The sequence below is a fragment of the Penicillium solitum genome, assembly GCF_028829755.1.
Source record: "Penicillium solitum strain IBT 25940 chromosome Unknown utg000001l_segment0_segment0, whole genome shotgun sequence".
NCBI classification, from domain to species: Eukaryota; Fungi; Ascomycota; class Eurotiomycetes; order Eurotiales; family Aspergillaceae; genus Penicillium; species Penicillium solitum.
The window spans coordinates 2181557-2204554 of NW_027072121.1; the positions used below are offsets into that span (position 1 = coordinate 2181557).

General features: G+C 47.5%; 10 protein-coding genes across 10 annotated transcripts; 4 read left to right on the plus strand and 6 right to left on the minus strand.

Annotated features, from left to right (window-relative positions):
* Positions 1 to 1007: 1007 nt before the first annotated feature.
* N7455_000823 (phosphoesterase superfamily protein) lies at positions 1008 to 2447 on the minus strand (the record flags this gene model as incomplete). Its single annotated transcript, XM_040961240.2, has 2 exons — positions 1008 to 1817; positions 1887 to 2447. 2 exons carry the CDS (start codon positions 2445 to 2447, stop codon positions 1008 to 1010), a joined length of 1371 nt encoding a protein of 456 aa, XP_040808305.2.
* Positions 2448 to 4117: 1670 nt separating this feature from the next.
* N7455_000824 (uncharacterized protein) lies at positions 4118 to 5008 on the plus strand (the record flags this gene model as incomplete). The annotated part of the gene is made up of 1 exon (XM_040961243.2): positions 4118 to 5008. The coding sequence occupies one exon, from the start codon at positions 4118 to 4120 to the stop codon at positions 5006 to 5008; it is 891 nt and encodes a 296-aa protein (XP_040808318.1).
* A 569-nt stretch (positions 5009 to 5577) lies between these two features.
* On the plus strand, positions 5578 to 6159 carry N7455_000825 (GNAT family N-acetyltransferase; the record flags this gene model as incomplete). Its single annotated transcript, XM_040961237.2, has 1 exon — positions 5578 to 6159. One exon carries the CDS (start codon positions 5578 to 5580, stop codon positions 6157 to 6159), a length of 582 nt encoding a protein of 193 aa, XP_040808314.2.
* A 228-nt stretch (positions 6160 to 6387) lies between these two features.
* Positions 6388 to 9180, minus strand: N7455_000826 (Zn(II)2Cys6 transcription factor). Its single transcript, XM_040961242.2, has 3 exons — positions 8149 to 9180; positions 6913 to 8099; positions 6388 to 6840 (listed from the first exon to the last, which is right to left on the minus strand). Exons 1-3 carry the CDS (start codon positions 8818 to 8820, stop codon positions 6444 to 6446), a joined length of 2256 nt encoding a protein of 751 aa, XP_040808309.2. The 5' UTR covers positions 8821 to 9180; the 3' UTR covers positions 6388 to 6443.
* Positions 9181 to 11153: 1973 nt separating this feature from the next.
* On the minus strand, positions 11154 to 13304 carry hxt8 (uncharacterized protein; the record flags this gene model as incomplete). The annotated part of the gene is made up of 11 exons (XM_040961256.2): positions 11154 to 11301; positions 11390 to 11495; positions 11570 to 11683; positions 11741 to 11880; positions 11945 to 12074; positions 12131 to 12192; positions 12269 to 12697; positions 12762 to 12952; positions 13021 to 13082; positions 13140 to 13167; positions 13245 to 13304. The coding sequence occupies 11 exons, from the start codon at positions 13302 to 13304 to the stop codon at positions 11154 to 11156; spliced, it is 1470 nt and encodes a 489-aa protein (XP_040808307.2).
* A 1310-nt stretch (positions 13305 to 14614) lies between these two features.
* N7455_000828 (60S ribosomal protein eL42) lies at positions 14615 to 16868 on the minus strand (the record flags this gene model as incomplete). The annotated part of the gene is made up of 7 exons (XM_065603885.1): positions 14615 to 14654; positions 14719 to 14903; positions 14971 to 15063; positions 15561 to 15681; positions 15857 to 16427; positions 16492 to 16741; positions 16794 to 16868. The coding sequence occupies 7 exons, from the start codon at positions 16866 to 16868 to the stop codon at positions 14615 to 14617; spliced, it is 1335 nt and encodes a 444-aa protein (XP_065462376.1).
* A 608-nt stretch (positions 16869 to 17476) lies between these two features.
* On the plus strand, positions 17477 to 18291 carry N7455_000829 (NEDD8 family protein RUB1; the record flags this gene model as incomplete). Its single annotated transcript, XM_065603886.1, has 3 exons — positions 17477 to 17650; positions 17793 to 17875; positions 17948 to 18291. 3 exons carry the CDS (start codon positions 17477 to 17479, stop codon positions 18045 to 18047), a joined length of 357 nt encoding a protein of 118 aa, XP_065462377.1. The 3' UTR covers positions 18048 to 18291.
* Positions 18292 to 18838: 547 nt separating this feature from the next.
* On the minus strand, positions 18839 to 20243 carry N7455_000830 (elongin A domain-containing protein). Its single transcript, XM_040961259.2, has 3 exons — positions 20044 to 20243; positions 19907 to 19983; positions 18839 to 19815 (listed from the first exon to the last, which is right to left on the minus strand). Exons 1-3 carry the CDS (start codon positions 20099 to 20101, stop codon positions 18919 to 18921), a joined length of 1032 nt encoding a protein of 343 aa, XP_040808319.2. The 5' UTR covers positions 20102 to 20243; the 3' UTR covers positions 18839 to 18918.
* A 979-nt stretch (positions 20244 to 21222) lies between these two features.
* Positions 21223 to 21728, plus strand: N7455_000831 (putative tubulin-specific chaperone Rbl2; the record flags this gene model as incomplete). The annotated part of the gene is made up of 3 exons (XM_040961257.2): positions 21223 to 21390; positions 21474 to 21560; positions 21627 to 21728. The coding sequence occupies 3 exons, from the start codon at positions 21223 to 21225 to the stop codon at positions 21726 to 21728; spliced, it is 357 nt and encodes a 118-aa protein (XP_040808299.1).
* A 152-nt stretch (positions 21729 to 21880) lies between these two features.
* Positions 21881 to 22958, minus strand: N7455_000832 (uncharacterized protein; the record flags this gene model as incomplete). Its single annotated transcript, XM_040961247.2, has 2 exons — positions 21881 to 22863; positions 22922 to 22958. The coding sequence occupies 2 exons, from the start codon at positions 22956 to 22958 to the stop codon at positions 21881 to 21883; spliced, it is 1020 nt and encodes a 339-aa protein (XP_040808315.1).
* Positions 22959 to 22998: the final 40 nt, after the last annotated feature.

Consider the following 22998-nt stretch of genomic DNA (forward strand, 5'->3'; position numbering starts at 1 on the left):
TTAGGTCTTGAACAAAAGATTTGTGAAGATGCGGTGAAGTAAATACCAATAACGATATAAAAGAGAGAAAAAAGAAGGATGAATTTAACAGAGCCTCTTTTCGTTGTATACAAAAGGCAAAAAGAAAAAAAAAATGGAGAATGAGTAATACTAAAATTGCTCGATCCCCCAAGTGCCAAGTTGCACTGCGTTTCCTGATACAGAACCAGTAGCATATTAAAAGCTTGCTGGAAGATATCGAGTCAAAGAGTACCAATACCGTCGAGGTTCACCCCAGGCTATTTAAACCCGAGACAGCGCTTGTCAGATCTATGTTTCAAACCCCTAAGACACAGATGACGACAGGGTCACTCAATGCAAAAGGCAGTACCAAGATGACGTCTGGTGCTTAATATGAACCTCGTCATCCCCTAGACTCGTACTGCATATGTCGTGTCGGTGGTCAGCGTTAAAGTCAGGGTTCGTCGTTACGGCGATGTTTCCTTTCAATTTCCACAAGAGTACATAGTAGTCGGCCGCGTATGCGGCCTCTGCCCTTAAGTATCAACATAGGGCTTTAATAAGCTGATCGACCTGCTTCAAAATGGTACAAGGGAGGATATATGAAAGCGGCATTCCGCCTTAGTGCTAGTGATATTATTGCAGTCATACTGTGCAGCTTCCCAATCCAGATATCCCTCGACCACAAATCGAAATAAACCCCAGTACATTCCGATCTTGACCATTTAATTAGAATTCCCTACTGAGCTTATTGTATTTGGCTTGACCCAAATATTGATAACATAGTAATAGCCATCACAAAGCTACATAAGCGACCTTCTTTCCGATACTTAGAAAAGCCGAATGTACAGCAAAACCACGATACACAAGGCCGAAATATTGATAGAGTTTGTATCGGACAGAATTAATGCTGTCATTGTCATGCAGTAGAATTGCAACTATCCTGGTTAGGCTGTTGAATGACCTTTATACACGATCAACGTAGGATGCAACACCACAGTACTATTCTAAATCTCCGCCTTTCTAAATGCCTTAGGTACAGGCAACTTGACAGGGGTATCAGTGCGCGCTGTGTCCTGAATGAGATGCTCAAACGAAGGCGAGGATCCAACACGAGGCGTGAAAGGCTCAAAGTCCCAGAGATAGCCAAGAGTGCGCAGGATCGAAGAAGCAGAGTAAGATACCGCCTCGCCATCCGAGTTAGTACCCTTCTGCTCAACCTGACCCTTAGCAATCCACGGTGATATCAAGAACGTCGGGACGCGACCACCGAGACGATCGAAGGAGAATGTATACTTCTCGCCGCTGGGCGCGATCTCGGTGTACGTCAGGTCATCCGGGCGGGTAGCCAGCGGGGGCGGAACGTGGTCGTGGAAACCGCCTGTCTCATCGAAGGTGAGGATCAAGAGTGTCTCTTCCCACTGGGGGCTGGAGCGGACTGCGTCGTAGACATTCTTGATGAGGGCTTCACCTTCGGAGACGAGGCCGGTTGGGTGCATGGAATTTGTGCCCACGCCGCAGCAGGACGGGTCAACGAAGGAGAATTCCGGGAGCGCGCCAGCTGCCGCATCAGCGTAGAAATTATCCAGGGGGACTGCTTTATCGGAGTTGCCGCTTGTGAAGGTCCAGTCGAAGAAGTAGGCGTCAACCATGCTGGGACTGGTGTAGTAATTCTTCCAGGTGTGGTTGGTTTCTGAGAGCTGCTGGAAGATGGAACGCTGAGTGAGGGCGTGCACGTCTGGGTTGAAGGCATCATCGTTGGTGCCGTGACCGGCCGATGTGCCTGAGAGTACAAAAGCCCGGTTGGGATTTGTGGGCTATTTTACATGTTAGAAGACATGCTCATACGCGGCGGTTATAGAGCATGGAAATTTGTTCGGACTTACACCAGGGTGGTCCGAATGCCAGTGGTTAAAGGTGAGGTAGTTCTGCACCAATGTAGTCATCACTGGCACCTCATCCTCGATATAGTAGTTGATGACCTGCTTGGCCAGATAAGCCTTATCGGCATCGTCGCCATAGCTGCGCAGCTGCTCATGCACAAAGCCATGCTGAGTGGGAGTGAGCTTGCCCCCGGCAATGTGAACATTGCTAGGGGCGAAAGTGCCATAGAACTCGATATTGTTTCCAGTCACCGAGTGATCAGGATCATCCAGGACAGAGTCAAAGTCCTTAGCAGAGCTGCACACATTGCCAGCTGAAGGGTCGGTCAAGTTGTACGGGTTGCAGAAAGGGCCGTTGTTGATAGGGTTCTCCAATCCCTTAAGAGTCTGCCCACCGAGCAGGTTGTCCACAGAGCGGTTTTCCATTTCCAGGATGACAACATTTTTGATCTTGCTCTTCAGATTGGCGATAGAATCCGAAGAATGAGGGGATTTCTGAGCCTTTGCATCAGCGGAGACCGCCGCCGCAAAGGTCAACAGGCCAAAAAGGGCATTGAGGTTCATTATGAATCAATGGGACAGACAGTCTGGTTCAAGGTCTGGGTAGAGTGCTTGGTTTTGTGAGATTTGAATCAAAGGATGTGGTGTCTTATATGTTGCGTTTAACCAAATATCCCTGGCATTCCTCAGAACAATCCAATTTCCAATATCCCCTTCCACGTACGTGTTGCTCTGGAAATTACAACTCGATGGAGTTCTATCTAAAAAAAGGTATGGATATGGAGCGCGGTAGTCATCAAGCTGCGGGGTCTTATAAATTAACACTCTCACAAGGCGGGGGTAAACAACGCCAATATGAAATGCACCCGATTGGCGATCGTCGCATCGTCCCCATATTTCCACATGTGATTGGCCGCTTGGGATTAATTGGCAGGCACCTCGGTCACGTAAAAGAGGTACCAGCAGCACAGAATGTTGTTTTTCACGCCTTTGAGACCGGCGGATTAGCACTTACCACCACGCCAAGCATTCGCACAGACTGCGAAAGTACCAACACATGAAGAATGATCCTAGAAAACGGGGTCACGAGTTGTCTGGCCAATTTTGGTATGTTGGCTTGCAAGCAATTCCATTCGGTCCACTTCGTGCCGTGTGGAATTCCCCGGACCACAACAAGACAATTGCCGTGGGGTTTCCCACGCTAGCATTGTCTGGACAAAGTACGACTTCCACGACGCTCAAGATAAAGTGTCGATCATTTTGAAAGGTAACATTTGATGCCTCTTAAGTCAAGTATTTGATCTCGCTTGGAGTTGCGTCTCATGCGCTCTGGCGGCCGTGCGGGAAGCGAAGGCGGTGATTGGCTATCGACCTTGCAACAACCAACAACCTTAGGTGGTGAGCTGGATTTGGTTATTTTGTAGAGTCCGATGTAGTATTCGGAGAGTATGCAAGTGTTACGGACACAAAATCAAAAAGATGCGGGGGTAAAGCCGACCTATGTCATATTTTCCACCAAGAATCACTCATTATATATTTCCAACATGGAGTGCAAATGCCAGACATTTTATTGAGCCACAGCAATATAATAGAACAGATACATAAAATCCAGACTACAGACTACAGGTTGATTCTGCCCGCTAGCTGCTGATCCAAAATAAAAGAGAAGCATCAAACAGGGACAATATACTTCCAAAAGAAGAAGGTGGGTCTGTATATCACGTGTTAGTGCCTTAATAATGTATTCCGTTGACGCCTGCAGATTATGCACGCAATTTCACCATTGCAAATGCCATAGATTGATAATAATGAGAATGTCTATACATTTTTAAGCATATGTTCAATCTTCTAACCCTATCCAAAGCTGACTATTTTGAAAATCCACAAATTATTCCTCCAGGGCTGCATCGGGGTAACTGTCGATGATGCCATCTTCAAATGTCTCCGACATTAGCCCCCGCCACAAAAAACAATTAATAATCATGCCTGGATTTCCAATCGAACATCTCCCCATATTTTGTACCTTATATATATAGGTTAAAAAACGTCTTTCGTTTCTAACCCGTCACATAAGAGCATCCTCGTACTGTGGAAAAACATCCCCTCTCATTTGAAGAGTTCAACAGCTCACCACTCCCCCATCGCGAGGAAAGCAAAAATCATCCAATAACCTCAAAAGTCACAAAAAAAAACCACTTCAATCTAAACCACCAACACACCAAACCATTACAAAAATGACGGCGGCAGCATTCAGATACATCGACCGAGCTTCATACGACCCCAACGCCACAGAGCCATTCAAAAAGCCCTGGGGCAAAGTCGACGGACCAGGCCGGTCCTACCAACTCACAGAACTGGAACGCAAAGTCGAGGACCTGCGAGGCCAAGAGTCTCATTACACAACAGACAATTCCGGCTTCGCCTTATACAACTCACCAGCAAAGGAGACGGCATTCACTGACGATGCCGAAGTGCGCTCGGGGTATTACGCAGAAGTAGAAGAGCTACTCCGCAAGAAGCTACCCGGGGTGAAAAAAGTAGCCATCTTCGACCACACCATCCGGCGACGGACGCCGGGGTCAGCGCGCAGTCCTGTGCAGCTGGTGCATGTGGACCAAACGCCCCGAGCTGCTGAGGCGAGAGTGCGTCGTCACCTACCCGAGGATGAAGTAGAGGAGCTGTTGAAGGGTCGATACCAGATTATCAATGTCTGGCGTCCGATTGAGAATCCGGCTTCTGATTTCCCGTTGGCGCTGATTGATTGGAGGAGTATTGCTCCTTCGGATTTTGTTAAGGTTGATCTTCTTTATCCGAAGGAGTGGCGGGAGAATGGAGAGGTGGCGCCTGATTCTGAGTCGATGTTCTCTACTGAGGGGTATGAGGTCAAGGGGGAGACTTATGCTATTGCTCCTAATGAGGGACATCGTTTCTTTTACGCTAAGGATATGACGCCCGAGGAGGTCATGTTCATCAAGTGTTTTGATTCGAGGAGTCATACTATGACTGAGGGGAAGACGGATATTGCGCATGGGTCGGGACATACTGCTTTCATTGATCCGCAGACTCCTGCTGGGTCGCCGGGGAGACAGAGCATTGAAGTTAGATGTCTGGTTTTTTACGAATAAGCATTAGGGGGTTTTATGTTGCAATGGTTGATGTATTCAATTCAAAATATCAAGTCTTTTACAGTTTCTATCGTATATATCATCTATATTATCACTATTCATGTCCCGAGGTCATCGATGTGTGGGCTCGGCCGATAGCCACTTATCTTTCCGATATTGCGCACTTCTTGGCCCCCAGTGTCATTAGAAGGCGCCTTTGATAAGTTAATCTACTAACCTTAGAAATCTACGTACAACACTCTGTTAAATCTGGGAAAGATACTCGTATTACAGATTAACCCGGTCTTGGCAGAATTATGTCTGCGAACTTCATCTGTGAGTCACGGAGCATCCCCATATTACGTCTCCATATTAAAGACCCCTCTCTTCACGATATCAATTTTAATGTTTTGACTCTTCACCTCCAATAGAACTTCGCATATTCATAGCTCGCATCTACTGAGGTGTTCTTCCATTTATTATCATTATATCAAGACTGCTCAAAAAGCCGGCTAAATAGTGAGCCCTAACACCAATAACCCCTCATACTCTCCCCGCGAACATACTAACATCTACCCCAGAATTTAAAAATGTTTTCGCCAACATCAGAAATACGAAACCAACCGAAAAAGTGGACAAAGGGAGAATACCTAGTCTCAACCGACCCAACCCTAATCCCCATCCAAACCCTAAACACCTGGTACGCGGGTGAAGAATTCTACTGGGCAAAGCCAATGCCAGAGCCCGCATTGCGCGAAACAGTACAAAACTCCCTCTGCTTCGGGCTATACCACAATCCAAACCAGTCAGACAAATCACCAGAGAACGACACCTCAAACTCCACACTCGAATTCGTCGGTTTCGCCCGCTGCGTAACAGACTACACAACATTCCTCTTCTTGACAGACGTCTTTGTCCTGTCCTCACTCCAGGGCCTCGGTCTGGGAACATGGCTTGTAACCTGCGTGCAGGAAGTTATCGAGACGATGCCCTATCTACGGAGATCGCTGCTGCTTACTGGGGATTGGAAGCGGTCGGTGCCGTTTTATGAGAAGGTTATGGATATGGAGCTTATGGTATGTAATCCACCAGTTGATGGGAAGGATGCAGTTGGTTTTGCAGTTATGCAGCGGAAGTCTTGGGGGGCTCCTGGGCTTGGGGAAAGGCCCTAGATATGGCCCATGGGGTTCATAATGGGTAATTTATTATAAATAGAATTGTTGTTGTTGTAGATAGAAGTATATAATTGGTTTAAAAGACACGCTTTTTGTTTTCCATCTCTTCATTTCTCATATCACTCATGACCAAACATTATAAGAAAATAGATAATAAGTCTCCCAAACTACCAATTCCTGTATGCTCCACGCCAAAGCCCTGGCTCTTAGCTCCTAGCTCGTAGCCCCCGAACCCTGAAATTCAAATGGTCATCAAGAAATAATCCCGTCATATCGCGTCTCTAATCGAATCCATAAACCCCATTCGTAGGCCCCAGCGAATCCCACGGAACGGAATTAGGCCCAATCCAATTCTGCGGATTCATCGGCCCGAAGCTAGAATGCATGGTGTGCTCGCTGGAAGTCGATGCAATAGTCGGCACCGGCGATCCAGATTGCGAGTGTGAGTGCGAGATTGCATAGTTATCCTGCATTGTCATCCCGGGGGAGAGGTTTGACATCGAGAGTGGGATTTGAATGCTTGGTAGGAGGTGGTTGTGGGACTGGGATTGGATATTGGCTTGGTTTTGTTGGTGTTGAACCTGGGCTTGCACTTGAGCATGGACTTGGGCCTGGGCTTGAAGGTGGGATTGAGAGTGGGTGGGTGATTGGGGGTTGTATTTTGTCGAGGCAACGTCGCTGGTTTGTATATTAGTGACTGTTCTGGAGACGGGAGTAACTAGGTAAGAGCAGGGTGCAACTTGAACATACATCATCTGTCTAATTATGGGGACGGCCTTGCTGCAGAAAACACTGCGGACTGAGAGCGAGGCGAACATGTCTAGTGCTCGATCGAGGATGTCTTTGATCTCTTCGTACTCGGACTGGCCCTCGGGAATGAGCAGGATGACGGCTAATGTGACTGCAGCGTGGAATGCGTGGAAGCTGCCTAGTCCGCTGGTGTACCATTTGTAGGGTTTGAATGATGGTGTTTCGAGGAGCGTTTCAAAGATGGAAAGTGAAGCCTTGGCGGAAGCGATGCACTTTGCCCTTGTAGAGCAAGTTTCAGGTGTAATCTCGCCTTGTAGGTAGCGGCAGAGACTAGGACGGAGAAGAAGGAGAAGAAGTTGATGGATCTGGCTGTAGAGGATGTGGTGGTTGGCTTGGTGTTGAATGAGTAGGGGATTATTTGTATCGAGAGCATAGCGAGCCTCAACCATTTCACGGACGGATATGATTTCCGCTTCGAGGTGTGAGGTGGTGAATCGGGATGTACTTGGGTAGCTGAATATTGTCTCACAAATCTTCGAGGAGATTTTGTATAGTCGGAAATTCAAAAGGAGGTAGGTCATCTGCGTTGGCCGGGGGAATGTTGAGGGTGCTGGTCTTTTCAAGCTTGGGCTGGTAAGCAGGTCAACGTCGTCAATGTCTGCAGGCATTTTCACGTCCTGCGTTAGACTCTGCTGGTCGAGACTCCCAAATGCTGTGTTTTGGATGGTGTATAGCATCATTAGCCCGGCCCAGACTCGTCGTCGCTCTTCTCGCTCAATTGGCCCAAGAGTAAACCGTTCCGGGTCTAAATGGCAACCCATTGATATTGCAACATGATGTGTAAATCCTAACAATGTCCAGATTGGTAGACCGCGGTGAACTCGGGCGTAATTTATCAGAACTAAAGCTTGTAATGAGTTGATCGAATGTCGGGACATCACCCCATCGGCAGCGAGGCACCGTAACGCGGCAGATCGATACCGTGCTGACAGAACTTTGATATTTCGGCTGACTGTTCGCTCCCGGCCCAGATCAGACAATAAAGGATGATCATCATCGAGTGCGCTTACAGCGATTGCTAGAATGGCGAATAGCAAAGCCAGCCATGATGTAGACACACTCCCGGGATCATGACAGAAATGTTGATACTCGGCTTCAAACGTCAGGTCGTGAAGAATATGAAAAACCTAACCTGTTGTCAGCTAACGTTCCCCCTTTTCTTTCCACGTAACATACCGAGGAAAAGACCTGAAAATAGACATCCTTGAGAGTATCACAATACCGGCCCGGCGGCAGAATTGACAACAGCTCAGCACGCGAGATACTCCCATTCCTAGCCAACGGGATTTGCAAATCATCATCATCTTCCGCGATATCCGAATCTAAATTCGGCAAACACTCCGCAGCGGGGCTCTTCGCCACTAACGACTCCCACTGTGAAGCCAATGGCACATAGCGCACATGACCCGAAGGAGAAGTACGAAGCGTGCCAACATTATCCAACATGGGGCCAGGGGAGTCCCATGTCTCAGGTTCGGAGAAACTACCAGCTGCACTCGTCCCACCTAGTGGCGAGACCGCGCCACCAGTGGGTGTGCCAGCATGCGAGTTCATTTGCTTCTGGAGCAAGCCTTCCAGGTTCCGAATTCGTGCTAGCAGTTCGTTTTGCACTGTACTATCGCCGGGTGAATATTGCTCAGCTGACAGCCGCGGCTGGCCGAGATAGATGCAGTCTTCGGCGCCTAGACCGCGGCGCACGCAGGTTTGACATGGCCGGCCGTCGCGCGAGCATCTGATCTTTCGTGTTCGGCAGGCTTGGCAGCTAATGGGGAGGCGCTTGCCCGTTGAACGGGATGAGGCCATAGATGGGATGGAGTGTCGAGGTTGCACTGAATAAAATCGGCGCATTCACCTCCTCGTTCTGAGGGGTGGAGATATATCGAGAATATTGTCTGTCGAGTGGGGAGGAGATGCTTCTTGGGAAAATCGAACGGCCGGTTTCAAAAAGGGGGACTCGACGTCTGTTGTGGGTGTGGATGGGTTTATCGTCTGATCATGGGCCTATGGAAAAAATAGAAGTGAGAACCCACATTGGGATGTGCGGGGATATTTGACGTTTTCAAAGTTAAGATAAGGAGGGGACTGTCGAAGTCTTCTATACTTCCGGCCAATTCAATTTATAATAGGAGGCAACCTCATTTCTGGCATATGGGGTTGCGTCAATCGGAGTAAAATATTAGCGGCATACTTATTTGCCCCTGTGCCGATTATGATGATGGTCCGAACATAAAATGATAAAATAATATAAATTATTAAAAGGGTCTAGGGGTTGACAGCCCTGAAGGTGACAACATTCCTAATACGGAGAGCCCGATGCATGAGAAAGAAGGAGCTTCTAGAAGGGTGGAAATGGGGTCCTCGGGGATCTTGGGCGATCCAAAAGTTTAGCGGAGACGAACATCCCCGATGCTACTAACCAGAATACAGTATAGACCGTAACAGATCACTGGGATTGTTTAATCCTATTAGGGCTTTGATACACTTCCAATCCATGGTTTCATGGTGGCTCGGGCCTCCCCATACACCCTTTAGGGAACACCCGATATCCTTAAGGCCGAAGAAACTGCGAATATACTACGACATGTATGCTTTTTTTTTTTTTTTTTTTTTTTTTGGTTTTTGTTTTTTGTTTTTGTTTTGTTTTTTTGCTACTGATGTAAGTGGAGAGAGTGTGCGACACCAACACGTAAACTGTAGGAATAAGTCGATGTTAAAAGCCGAGTTGCCGGTTGCCACTAGACTTGGCTAAGCCACACAGTCGTGCCGATCATTGCCCCTTGCTTCAGCTTGTCCGTAATGAACTGCCCAAAATAGGACGATAACTGGTTAGTGCGGTTTCCCTCAGCCACATGCGCCATGACGACAAAATAACCTTGGAACCTGGGAATCCACCCCCCTGTCTACTCCTGTTTAATGATGATATGTTTGTACCCGCGGAAATAAACCCTGGACTCCATAAACGTGAAAATTCTGATTAAGTTTTCAGCCGATGTCAATGTGAGTTCCATGTCAGAGCTTGAAATTGTTTATTTTTCCTAATTTCTATAACGGAGACCCCGGTTCGCTTCGGAGATTTGAGATTTTACTAATTTCAGTAATATTGATTGATATCAAATATTCCCCTAATATAAGGTAGACCATAGCTCATGTAATGAAATATTAGAATACCACAATACTAGAATAGTATAAAGACCTTCCTGCGGCTCCCCAATTCATATTCCCATTGTGTGAACGATCGTCTCGGTGGGCTCGGACCCTTCAGGGCTCGTGTTCCTGGCTCTCGGGAATCCGGTGATTTTAACGTTGAACGACTTAAAACTGCCCTGAGTGGCTCCGAGGTAAATCCGAGGAAACTACCGGGAAAAAAAAAATCAAAGAATAAAAAAAGTAAAATCGATAGATTTTTGAAAAGAAAAACAAGAATGGGAGGCCAAAGAGTTATGTACCAAAGTACGTGGCAAATAGTCTCCCAATTTCAGGAGAATCCAGGGGAGAGACGACTGTTCCAAATAATCACACGTGGGTTCAACATATTCCCCCAGGTTGTGGTAGCTCTGATGATCATCGGTAGTGATCATCCGACGCGTGGCGATAAAGTTTCAAAAGCAATATCTAAATGCTGACCAGGAAGGGGTTCGATAGCTACGGAGTATAGGGAGTATTGCAGGGGTGTTAGAGGCACTACGACGTAGTCGATATTGGATTATCGCCTCAAACCTAGAATTGGCAACATGTGATTTCCGCACAAATCACCATCGGTCGAACGGGGAATTACTTCGTATACGTCTGATCTGGACTGCTCTAGTTCTCCATGTTTGTCTGGTGGGGAACCCAGGGCTGAAACGGGGGCAAAACATAACCTGCGTACCATAGTTTCTATGACTGCTTTAATTTAAATACTTCAGCCTAATACTCATGCAGCTTAACAACCGCTTGTTTGACTTTGTGGCTTCGGCAGTTCTGGGCCAAATTAAAAAAAAAAAAAAAAAAAAAAAGCCATTTTAATCTCCAGTCAAAAGAAGGGGGTTGGAAATGTGCAATTTCATATTTCCTTAGGCTATAACGTGGTGGAATTTTTGAATACATGTGGCACGTCTACTATGTAGGATTGAGGTTCAAATTGCATTTGTATAATCACCTAGTTAAGTTAATCCCCACAAAGCCCTGCCATGGTAGGAAGCTCAAACTGCATTTGTTGTTCCATGGGTCGATTCAATGTGCTGCGTCTCGCCAACCACACTAACCGCACGCTTAGCTCCCTCGTCCTGATCCACGACCCGGTCACCGAATGCAGCAGCCACTTCTTCAAGGGTCTTTTGCTTAGTTTCCCTAAACAAGGTTAGCTCCTCGATTCTTTTTATATCTGTCTCTTCATCTTCGATGAAACAAATAAAACGGAAATAGACCAGCGACTTACGGGAAGTAAAAGTAAGCGATCACTAAGAAGAATGCAGAGCATACTACAAAGACGTAGTAGTAATTCTCGTGAATGTTGGCAAAAGCACTAGGTCCAGCCTCGGTGACTGTTTTGGGTAAAGAGGTTAGCAATCGCAGACACGGAAGCACTATCTTTCATAATAATGAATGGTAAACATACTGCCAACATTAACGATGAAGTGAGATGCGGCGGCAAGACCCATCACCTTGCTGCGGAGAGCAATAGGAAGAACCTCGGCACCATACAGCCATGTAGTACTGTTGAGCATGCCATCTAAAAAAAAAACCAGAGTTAGCGATAATTTCTTGCAGTCCTGGTTCAAATCCGTACAATAGCAAACCACAAAGAGGTAGATTCCAAGGATCGCGAAGCCCTTTCCGACGCGGTTGTCTGTATTCTGGAACTGCCTCTGCATCACCGCGGCATAGATTTCGATCAGGACAACACCAGCCAATCCGGTGATCAGCATCCTGTGGGGGTTAGCGGCAGGCATTAAATGACAGCATTAAATGACAAACTGGAGAATGTACTTACTTCCGACGTCCCCATTGATCAGTCATGTACATTGTAGTTACCGAGTTAGACAAAAAGGCGATGGTACCGTAGACTGCAGCCAAAGCGAGGATCGAGTGTGATCCGATTCCAAGACCCTTGTATAGAATAGCTGGGAGATATATTAGCATTCCAACAACTCAAACTCCAGCACTCGCCAGAACTCACTCTGATAATACTGAATGACATTGACACCCGTCAAACTTGTCATTGTCTGCACGGCAATAGACCTAAACATCCAAGTTAGTTCTCAATTCCCAAATACACAACCCAACAAGAAAGAAAGAAAAAAAGAAAAAAACTCACACAAGCACCCGGTGTCTAAACAATTTAAAGATCTCCCGGTAAGAAGTTATTTCCCTCTCCATCTCATACTCAATCTGCGCTTTCATAAGTCCAAACTCCTCCTCCATCTCCTGGAGCGGAAGCCCACGCCGAATACGCGCAAACTCACTGCGCGCCAAGTCAATTTTTCCATGACGAATCAGCTGGCGCGGCGAATTAGGCATGAAAGTCGCAAGACCAATAAACATGATAATTCCCCATGGGATCTGGATGCCCAAAGGCAGACGCCATTGAATGGGGCCGTAGGGTGCGTAGCTGCAAGCGTAGCCGACCCAGTTCGACATCATTGTTCCGAATGAGATGCCGCAGCCGGAGATTCCACCGATCAGACCGCGGTATTTTGGGTCCGAGATTTCGCTCAGGTAGATTGGGACTGTTGCGACCATTCCACTTGAAGGTTGTTAATTTTAGCCGGTTTGTATGTAAGTTTGGTGGAGAGTAATGTGTGACTTACCCTACTGCGAAACCAGCTAGCACGCGGCCGGCGAGGAACATGCCGATGTTGACGGAGGCGGTTTGGATGACGGTGCCGATTGTCACGATTATGCACATCATTTGCATGAAGCGGATGCGGCCGAGGCGGTCACCGATGAATGTTTGTGTTAGGGCGCCCACGGCTTCGCCGGCGATGTACACGGCCACAACCTAGAATGGTCAGTTTCTGGGTCTGATTTGTCGGGTTGGGGGTTAAATGGCTGGGTGGCTGGACATACAGCTCCTGTGACGCCATTTGATGGCTTTTGCATATAATCAATCCAGCTTTGGTGGGCAATTGCTAGCCAATCGTTAGTTTGCATGACGAATGTGGAATTTGTGGATAATTGGAACTCACTAGTTGTGGCAATGCCAGTATCGAATCCCTATTCAATAGTTAGAGCTAGCTTCGCGTAGTACACGGTCCAAGATCAAATGATCTCGGAAGAAGAAATCAACCTACAAACAAGAATGTGCCTATAGCAGCAAAGAAAGCAATACTTAGCGAATACCACATCGCCATCTTGAATTATTCTTGATTCTCTGCGGAATCAGATAGGGATACTAAGAAGTAAAGAGAAACGCAGATCAGGAACTAAAAAAAAAACAAGAGCTACCCTGGTATATTAGTATATCAGCTGGTCTCTCACGGAAACAAGCCGGGCTACGTCCGATGGGCCGAGGATGCGTCACACAGCACAGAGACAAGGGATAGACGACACAGACGCCCATTGTCGGAGGAGGGCCGACAGACCAATTCCTGGGGAAGCGGGGGAACTGGGGTAGGGTGTAGGTACGAAAGGTCTCCACTACGAGAAATCAACGCGGTCATTGGGATGTTTATGAGCCGTTTAGCCTCGTAAGATAGGAAGACGGCTGGTTCAAGGCTCTCCTATGGTCCCCCGGAATGCGGGGTCGGTGTCCTCCGGGGTAGGTCATTCGGCAAGGATCCGCGTCTTCATATCATGTTCTTTCAGTTTCGGTATAAAGACTCCCTTCCCTGTTTTACCCGGACCAATAATGAACAAAATCCATTCTGCTGAGAACCGGGTTACCATTTTGGGACGTCTTGGCATTTACTTCACCCCCACGCTCGTCATCTCGACCTTCGGTGTTTTCTCGCCTTGGTTCTGCTGTACTCTGATAACATGTTTGTTTCTTTTGGGAATATAGGTGGACTGAAATATGGTAGGTATACAAAGTACCTAGGGACAAAATATCATGTCTCTAGGGAGGTCCTTGTCAGGTGCTCGGAGAGACCCCGATGATTGTGCCAAGGTTAGATCAGAGTATGATGTAGTCCATTAGCGGCTGACGGCTGTAAATATATTTTTGATGGGCTGTCATTAAGTTGATAGCCTCGGGGGTAAATGAAGCGAGGCATGAGACTTCGATAGCTTAGACGAAACACTCCACAGGTGATAGTGGACCCATCTAGAGGATGTGTAGGGAATCTTGGCAATAACCAGAGTATATAACCCACTCTTTATATGTATATCCTAACGATATCTCAAGTCGACTCCTAGAGCCAGGAGTAGGCAGTCGAGAACTCGACATAGGGAACTTTTGAGTGTAAAGTCCAAAAGCAAAAATGAACAGCAAGACATGAGATGCAGTATATCACTACGATGATGAGGCAGCTACTAGCAACCCTACTGTGAAGCAAGAATAATCATTCGACAACTCATAATCCGGTAGTCATAGATGGTGTTTTTGAATAGATGAATTCCTATTTCATTTTTCCATTGCCAATGTCATATATGCTCCGCAAAAACAGCGAAGCACTTTGTGCAATGCAGGAAACCCAGAAGCCGAACAAGGAAATTGAACAATCTAGAAAACGAGGGCAGCACCCTTGGTCTTCTTGTCACCACTGTAAAGAAAAGAGATACGTTAGTACTGGATAGCAAATAGAACAATATGCAGATGCAACATACCCCAACTCGAAGTGCTTGCAGCGCTTCAGGGCGAGCTGCTTCTTGGCCTTGCAAGCAGTGCACTCGAGACGCAGGACGACCTTCTTGGTGGTCTTGGCCTTCTTGTGGAAGACGGGCTTGGTCTGACCACCGTAACCACTCTGCTTCCGGTCGTAACGGCGCTTACCCTGGGCGAAGAGGGAGGCCTAAATCGCAAAGAGAATATAATCAGCAATGGCTCACGACTACCATCCCGGTGTCGAGGGCACTAACCTTGCCAGCCTTGTACTGGGTGACCTTGTGCTGTTGGTGCTTGTGGCACTCCTTGGACTTGCAGTACGTCCGGCGGGTTTTGGGAATGTTGACCTGTGCGGAGAGATGTCATGAGCTTTTGTCTTTTTGGTCTGATTGTGCGAGTAAGATCAATGTCAATGTGGTTCGTGCCCCGAAATCCGATTCGAAATTAGTGCGGTCGCAAAGAGATCGGTCGTGTTGTCCGGGTCGTGGTTTTCATGGGGCAGAAATTGTGGCTGCATATCTACGATCCAAAAGGACCGCGGGGTGTGCATCCATGGTGGCCTGCTTCTCGACTCCTCAATTTCGTCACCAAGTGTTGTTATTGCAGGTTTCGCCACACATTCCCTCTTCAATGCCGACTTTCATATTGCATGCTGCGAGAATCCGGTGAAAAAAACAGACGGTTGGGTGGCTCATATTGTGGTGATTCGCGACGGTCGGCGGATTTAACGATTTCGAGGTCGGCCGCACAGTGGACATCACACAATCTCTCCACGACTCGAAGAATTTCGAACGGTCGGGGCTTGCAGAACACTTTGACATATCTCGTAGGGTGATATCCTTACCATTTTGACTGACTTGGCCGGATAGCTGGGTGGTGGTCGTTGGATTGTCGCTTGTCGGAGGAGAGCAAGTGCGATTGTTGGGTTGTGGGATTTCACTCGCTTAGGCCCTATCGGGTGGGCGCTAACCTTTTTAGGAGTCGCCAAGAAGAACTTGCTGAGTCATTTATAAACTTTATGCCTGAGGCATCCTTGACATCACTGATCTCTAAAAGTATTTGGAGTCAATTCTTAGTACATATCTTGTATTCTGCTATATAAATCCTTCTCCAAGTACAATACTATCCCCTACTCCATACCACGTTCGGCCCTTCATCAATTCCAACCCCTTTTCATGACCTATCACCCATTCCCCTTGAGATGGGTCCCCCAATCTCCACCACACATTTGAGCGGAGTTCATGATTGAGATCCTCGATCTTGGCAATAAGATTAGATGCTTTCTTTTCGAATTCCTTCGGGGGGTCTGATTCCCCTTCTTTGGCGCCACTAGGCGCAATAAAGCGCGCAATAGTGATATGCGCAGAAGGAACGGTATACCTAGCCGCGATTGGACAGCCAGATTGAGTCACAATATTGTAGAGATCACTCCGCAGATGGTGATACGTAAACTGGTCATCTTTTCCACTATACACACTGTGATCTTGCTCGCCAGCCGCGGGTACAAAGCTCAGGGCTATAGCAGAGGTGTCGTAGCTGATTACTGGCTTGACCAGCCGGGCACGGTGGGTGAGAGTGTATTTTGCCAGCTCTGCTACGGACCCAGTCATCTCAAGAGAAGATGTGATTTCATCGATTTCAGGTCCTGTTAGTGATGACCTGATCTCGAGCGTGGTCATGTGCAGATGATGCGGGGGTACGAGCCAGAGACCTATGTTATAGAATCGAGGTTAGTGCAGTCTCTGTGATTTCTGCGGGTCTTGCATTGCACGTACTAGGTCCAATCAAGGGACCAATCTCTTGCTGGATCTTGTAGACTAGGTCCCGGATATGATGTGGTGGGCGTGCCCAAAAGGCAAGGTTGTGTCTCGGGTCGACGAAGTCTGTCAACCCGTTCTCTGCATCGAGGACTTTGGACAGGATTTCATCTTCTTTCCATTCGCAGAATCCAGGTTGGCAGATTTGATTTCTGAAAAGGGCATTTCTCTTGCTTCTATGGTCCTCATAGACAATTTGCAATTGTTTCTGGATGGGACTCTTAGCATTTAGTCATTCGCAATTGATGATTCAAGCCTACCGGGTCATTGTCAGAACGAGTGATCAATTGCTGAAACTGATTTTCAGCTGTTACATGCACTGGTTCATTGGCCATGTTGTTTGAGGTCGGACTCCAACTGACCGATGATTCTAGCTTGGGTCAAGGGTTTCAGCGGGGTAGATGGGGTAAAAACTGCATGCAAGTGAGAAGAGATTTATACTATCTACTTTTTAACTATAGAGCAGTAATAGTTAGTAGACAGAAACATGATGATAGTAATTGGCTCAATTGCTAGTCAAAAATTAGCTTTTTCTCATATCTCAATTCTTTCTCAAAATATCAACTACACTACAAGTAGTTCAATATATATTGTTGAACCCTGAAGGACAGCTGATTTGAAAAATTGTGTTTCGGGGGCTTACTGCTAGAATTAAGAGCTAGAATTAAGACAACAAACACATAGCAAAGGCGTCTCATCTTACTTTAAAAAGTCTTAATTATGTTGTTCTCCATACTGCATTGTATACATCATCGCAAGTGAAAGTGAGGCTCCGACGCGGTCAGGCAATAAGGCCACAGGCCCCCACCAAAACCCCGCCGGGCTCACATCTTCTCTCCAAACAACTCATTGACAAGAGCTGTACCTCCAACTACATTTCAGCCGACCCATACATTGCTCCTTACCACTACTCAAACCACTGAAAAGCCACCGTCGCTTCAATATGCTGATCAAGTGCGTTTCTCAGCTCCAACATCACCCCGTCCCCATTGCATCATCACATGGCCCAGAACTGGAAAAGGTCACCCCAGAGCCGCAAGCTGACATTCCGCGTTCTAACAGGGTCCGAACACTCACTGGCAAGGAGATCGAGCTCGACATCGAGCCTGACTACAAGGTAAACCACCCGCCAGCCTCGATGCTTTTCCGGCTCCTCCCCGCACGGAATCACTTTACCCTTCGACTCAAATCATACCTACAACCCACGCTATATCCATGCTCTTTGAATGCACCTATACTGATACAGACGATTCTTACAGGTCTCTCGGATAAAGGAGCGTGTCGAGGAGAAGGAAGGAATTCCTCCTGTCCAGCAACGGCTGATCTTCGGCGGCAAGCAGATGTAAGACACTACTCCCTGAGTTATTTTCATTGCGTCTTATCAAAAACAAACCCCGGCTAACAACTTGTTTAGGGCGGACGACAAGACAGCCTCAGAATATAACCTCGAAGGTGGTGCCACGCTCCATCTCGTGCTTGCTCTGCGTGGAGGATGCGCTGCGATGTCGATGTAAACGCCTTTTGTCATTTTTAGATACCATATTTCTGCAGCAATCTGAATCAGTTGAGGAACAAGAGTGATTTTCCATCCAGCATCCCATTTCGCGAGGATTGAGCTGCAGGGACCTGCGGCGGAGTAATGGGATTTGAGCTTAAATGGAGAGGCAATATGCATACTGGGTGTTCTGGATTGAATCGTCTGAATTTTTATTTGGGTCCTTTTTTCTCTCTTAAGGACATAAGCTGCTTTCATGGACTTGCTTTGTTTTGCTATAACACTCCTGACTCTATTTCCGGAATTTGGATGTTGCGTATGTCTACTTCAGTGTAGTGGGGACTGCAGTCCCGCGGGATACAATGCGAGTACTGCTGAGTGAATTTTGGGATGAAGCACCGGGAGGGCGTTGTAACATATCAACCCAGCCCAGCTGACTGAGTTTCGAACGCCATACGTGTGACAGCCTTGAATAAAGTTTAGCCCACGGCAAGCTTGAAGACCTGACCAGCAGCCTTGGTTGCACTTTCCGGAATTGTCAAAGCTTGAGGAAGTTGGAGCATATAGGTATCGGTCTCCAGTTTGTTGTGTGCCCAAGCCCGTCACATTGTTAAAGAAATGGATATAGCTTGTAGCATGGGACAAGCAGAGCCCATTTAAACATTACATGGAGATGAAGAAGATAAGAATGTTTGTTTTTGTAGATTTGATGAAATTGAAACACGAAATGACTCAGAAATGAGGTGAATTCCACCTCGGGTATCAGAACAATCCCAAACTCCTTGCTCCAACTGAAAATATGGATATTACCTATGTCTCACATAGGGATGTATGTAGAAGGCCTCCTTTCGGAGACCCCGAAAATAACAAAAGGTTTGGTGACCCGAAGATCACGACAAATGTCGCCGTTTTGCCGGCATGAAAATGCTCGGCGCCGGACGTCGACGAATGACGCCCGGGCGGGGAGGAGGAGGCCCGGAGGAAGGCGGGCGGGAGGGGGGAAGAGAAGAGGTAGGAGGGTTGGGGAGGGACGACGAAGAAGATGAAGAGGGTTTCTCTGCACCGTGAGGGGGGGAGGTAGCCCGGCGCTTCAACTTGGGGCCAGAGGCAACAGCTGGTGACTTCTTCACGCCAGGCGCATCGCTGCTAGATGCGCCTCCGGGTGGGGTGGCAGAGGCAGTGGAAGTCAGTGCGCGTAGCCGCGCCTCATTCTTAGCTAGCATGGGTTGCTGGAGCGAGGGTGGGGGCATACCCGGGCGCCGGCTGATGCGTGGGGGAAGTGGTTGCGCCTTTGATGCTGGCTGTGGTGCTGACTGCTCGGCGGGGCGGCGATGTTCTTCAACCAAGCCGATCGGTGCGCGCTTAACTTGCGACGCACGGTTGTTGAGAGACTTGGTGGGCATTGTGAGCGCGGTGTTGCGCTTCTGTGGCTGGAAAATGCTGGGCTTCTTTTCCACCATGCCAGTTCTGCGATCATATGTAGTATGGCGTTGACGAACAGAGGGTCGGGATCCAGCCATACGCAAACCCTTGCTCTCAGGGATGAGTTTGGGAGTGAGGAGTGCACGTTTGGCACTGATGCCATCAATCGCCATTTTCAATTTCTCTGCATCGGCGTCAAGAGAACGTTGGACTTGGTCGCGGAGATCACAGTATACTCCGTACCAGTTGTTGGTATGCTCCGGGAGCTGGTACTTCTCCCACTCAGGAATATCCCGTTTAATGAGCTCAAGCCACATTTCTTCATCTTCTTCAGCGAGGTGGGGGGATGCGAGCTCCATGGCGTGCTGCAAATTTAGAGAACGATATTAGTAAGTAAACTAAAATAGAAAATGAAGTGCAAGTAAAGTGATAGAAGTGAGGTTTAGAAAGACGTACCAGCTTTTCAGGGTTATGGATATTAAGCAAAATAGGACGGGCAAGTGAGTATGGCATGGCACCTAGATCATCTAGGTCTGAAAAACATATAGTTAGTATGGGATCATCTAAAATGAGATAGTTCATATCATCTGTACCTTTGACGAAGCGGATAGCCGTGGCTGTGGCCAGGTGAAGTAGTGATGGGGCAGGCATCTTGCTTATGACGGCAATAGTTCAAGCCGAATTGAGTAACATAAGATGTGCGACATGGGGTGAAAGCAAGTGAACAAGAGATAACAAAGCAGATAAGGCGCAATTCGCTTTCGAAAGAACAAAGCAGAGATCAAAAGATCAGATCAAATGCTATTCTGGTGGTTGGAGACGGCAGGAGGCTCGGCTTTAAATAAGTGGATGATCACGAGGCCGACGCTGATTGGCTGCCCAAGGCGCTCCACGGATTCAATGCTTTATTCGATGTCTCTTTGTTCTAATGTTTCATATCTACAGTTATAGAGACTGCTACTGATCTGATAACTGTATATTATATATCTCCCCCAAGTGAGGACTGATGACCTTTATTGTCAACATACTCGAGGATCTCAAAGTTCGTTTTATCATTGCTGGGAATCTACCGCAACGACGGGGGGCTTGACTGAAAGTTAACATTATCTCTTGTGAATCTGGAAATTAATAGTGTTACGCATAGGATTGTGCAATCGGCACATATATAGCAACCTTGGAAGTAATGCCAGCTGCTCTGAGATATCAACCGGAGGAACTCTTCATTTATCCATGTATACGACTTCTCCAAAAAAAAGATTGGAAGCTCACTGGATAAACTATAAACTACTTTGCCCTTTTTAACCAGCTTTTTATATTCCAACGGCTTCTTGCATTCATCTTGTAGTGTCTCGGATCCCTCCGTCGTCTTTGGAACTTATAGTTGGTAACACGTGATGCCCCACAAACAGCAAACAGTGCAAACAACGTCTTGATATCATCATCGAGGGGCATATCAATGAACTTTTGAGAAATCGAAAATCAGCTCAGCATATCACTAAATTCTGTTGTCAGATACAAAATTGAGAGGTATGTACTTTTTGGCCTTAAATCTTCTGTCTTGATGCCTGCCTATATACACATCGTCTTGAACAATTGTGCCAGCAATGCTATCGTATAACTATCATTCGGGTATCCTGAGTGCTGGATATAGACATCCATTAGCGCTGATTAGAATACATTTCCCTCCATCCTATGGCACCTCTTCTGGCAATTCCGTTCAAGACCCGGAGTCAAAACCTCACATGCATCTAACTCTCACACAGATAATCACAATGGCACCCCGCTCGCAGCTAGAGATCACCACTTCCTCCGTGACCCGTCTGGTCAAGGAGGAAGCTTCCTATCACAAGGAGCTTCAGCAGCAGACAGAGCGTATCAAGAAGCTGGAGGCTGATACCGCTGGTGACGACGAGAACCGCGAGTATACCCTGAAGCAAGAGGTATGTGCCTTATACGGAAGCTTTGCTTCTACCAAATTATCTTGCCTATCTTCTGAAACCTCTAATGCTGACATGAATGATAGCACATGTCACTTGAAGAGACCAAGAAGGTCCTGCCTACTTTGAAGGAGAAGATTGTGCAGACCGTTGCGAACCTGGAAGCTCTGATTGTGAGTGTAACATCCCTTTTCTACTCCCCATCTGTATCCTTGGATTCCATTAACCAATTCTGATAGATTGAGGAGGGCAAGAAAGGATTGGAGAGTAATGTCGAGCACATTACCGCTGCCAAAGAAGCCATTGCCCAAGCCAAGACCGCACAGCGCGAGATTTCGTGAAAGAGATGTTTATTACATCAAAGTTTTAAAAAAAATACCCACAAGGTGGAAGATTCCATAATATCATTCAATAAATTGAAGCCATGCCCAACGCCAGACCATAAACCAGAACTCCTTGCTAGTGCTAGTAATGTACACGCCGAAATGCATCTTTAGGTAGTATCCATCTTCCCGCTGAAGTCATCAGGGAGTTCCTCTCCTTCCTCGAGTTCGGATAATTCGCCATCACTAGCCGCAGAGACTTCACCCTCATCAAGCATATTGGTGTCCTCCTGTGCACCATCGCTCTGGGCAGTTGTGACCTGCCGCAATGGTGACGCAGCACCGGTAGCCCCGGCCTTTTCAATTTGCAGAGCAGATGGGCGACCGGCCTCATCTTGGCCGTGCTGGGAGGGAGTCGCGGCGTCGGTGTCAGGACCAGGAGTGTTCCCACTGCTAGCCTTGCCCTTGGATGTGGCATCCCCCTCGTCGCCATCTTCGCCCTCCTGCATGCCTTCCCGGCGCTCGACTTCCTCTTTCTCATCACGGATCAGACGACGAAGTTGCATCCCCTCATCCACAATACGACCGAACTGATCGCGTCGCTCAGCCCATGTCATGGCGTAATCCTTGCTTTCCTTCTCGAGATCTGCAATCTCCAGTCGCAATTTCTGAAGGTTCGCTGACTGGTCTTCGCGCGGCTTGAGTAGACGGTTGCTCGTAATCTTGTCCGTCAATTCATCGTAGGTCTTTCGCAAGGAGAGAAGTCGCTGCGCCTCTTCAAGTTGACTGCGTAGATCGGCCGTGCTTTCCCGTACAGACTGCATTGTCGACAGAATCTGAACTCGTTCGGTGGCATATCGTTGGCGTTCTTGCTCGTTGCTGGTAAGGAGAAACTGGACGCGCGCAATGCTGCCCTCGAATGCAGCAAAATCCAGTGAGACATCCTCGCGGAAGTGGCGCCATTCTTCGAGCCTTTTCTGTTTTTCGGCTTCTGTTGCGGTCGCATCGGAGTCGGCGTCGGTTTCTTCGGGGGGAGGGGTGAGGGGGAGCGAGGATTGTGAGACAATGAGGGATTCGGGGTTCAATAGTCGTTTCGAAATTCGCTTGAATGGCTTTTCTTCGACGTTGAGGAGACGCGACTTGTGGAGCGCATCTGTAAGAGCTGGGGTGTTAACGTTGATTTGGGAGGAGAGAGCTAGAGTAGACTCGACCTTCTTCTGGCTGGCCTAGCAGCCCGTAAGAAGCCATTTTGTGTATCTGATTATGGAATCCAATCCTAAAGTCTAAT

Excerpts from the sequence above, each read along its gene's own strand:
- N7455_000830 (XM_040961259.2), bottom strand. The coding sequence starts at position 20,101 with ATGCCTGCCCCATCACTACTTCACCTGGCCACAGCCACGGCTATCCGC. Across the intron at positions 19,984-20,043 it reads GGCTATCCGCTTCGTCAAAG|ACCTAGATGATCTAGGTGCC; the intron begins GTACAGATGATA and ends TATGTTTTTCAG. Across the intron at positions 19,816-19,906 it reads TCCATAACCCTGAAAAGCTG|CACGCCATGGAGCTCGCATC; the intron begins GTACGTCTTTCT and ends CTAAATTTGCAG.
- N7455_000826 (XM_040961242.2), bottom strand. The coding sequence starts at position 8,820 with ATGCGCCGATTTTATTCAGTGCAACCTCGACACTCCATCCCATCTATG. Across the intron at positions 8,100-8,148 it reads ATTTTCAGGTCTTTTCCTCG|GTTTTTCATATTCTTCACGA; the intron begins GTATGTTACGTG and ends ACAACAGGTTAG. Across the intron at positions 6,841-6,912 it reads CCCATAATTAGACAGATGAT|CGACGTTGCCTCGACAAAAT; the intron begins GTATGTTCAAGT and ends TATACAAACCAG.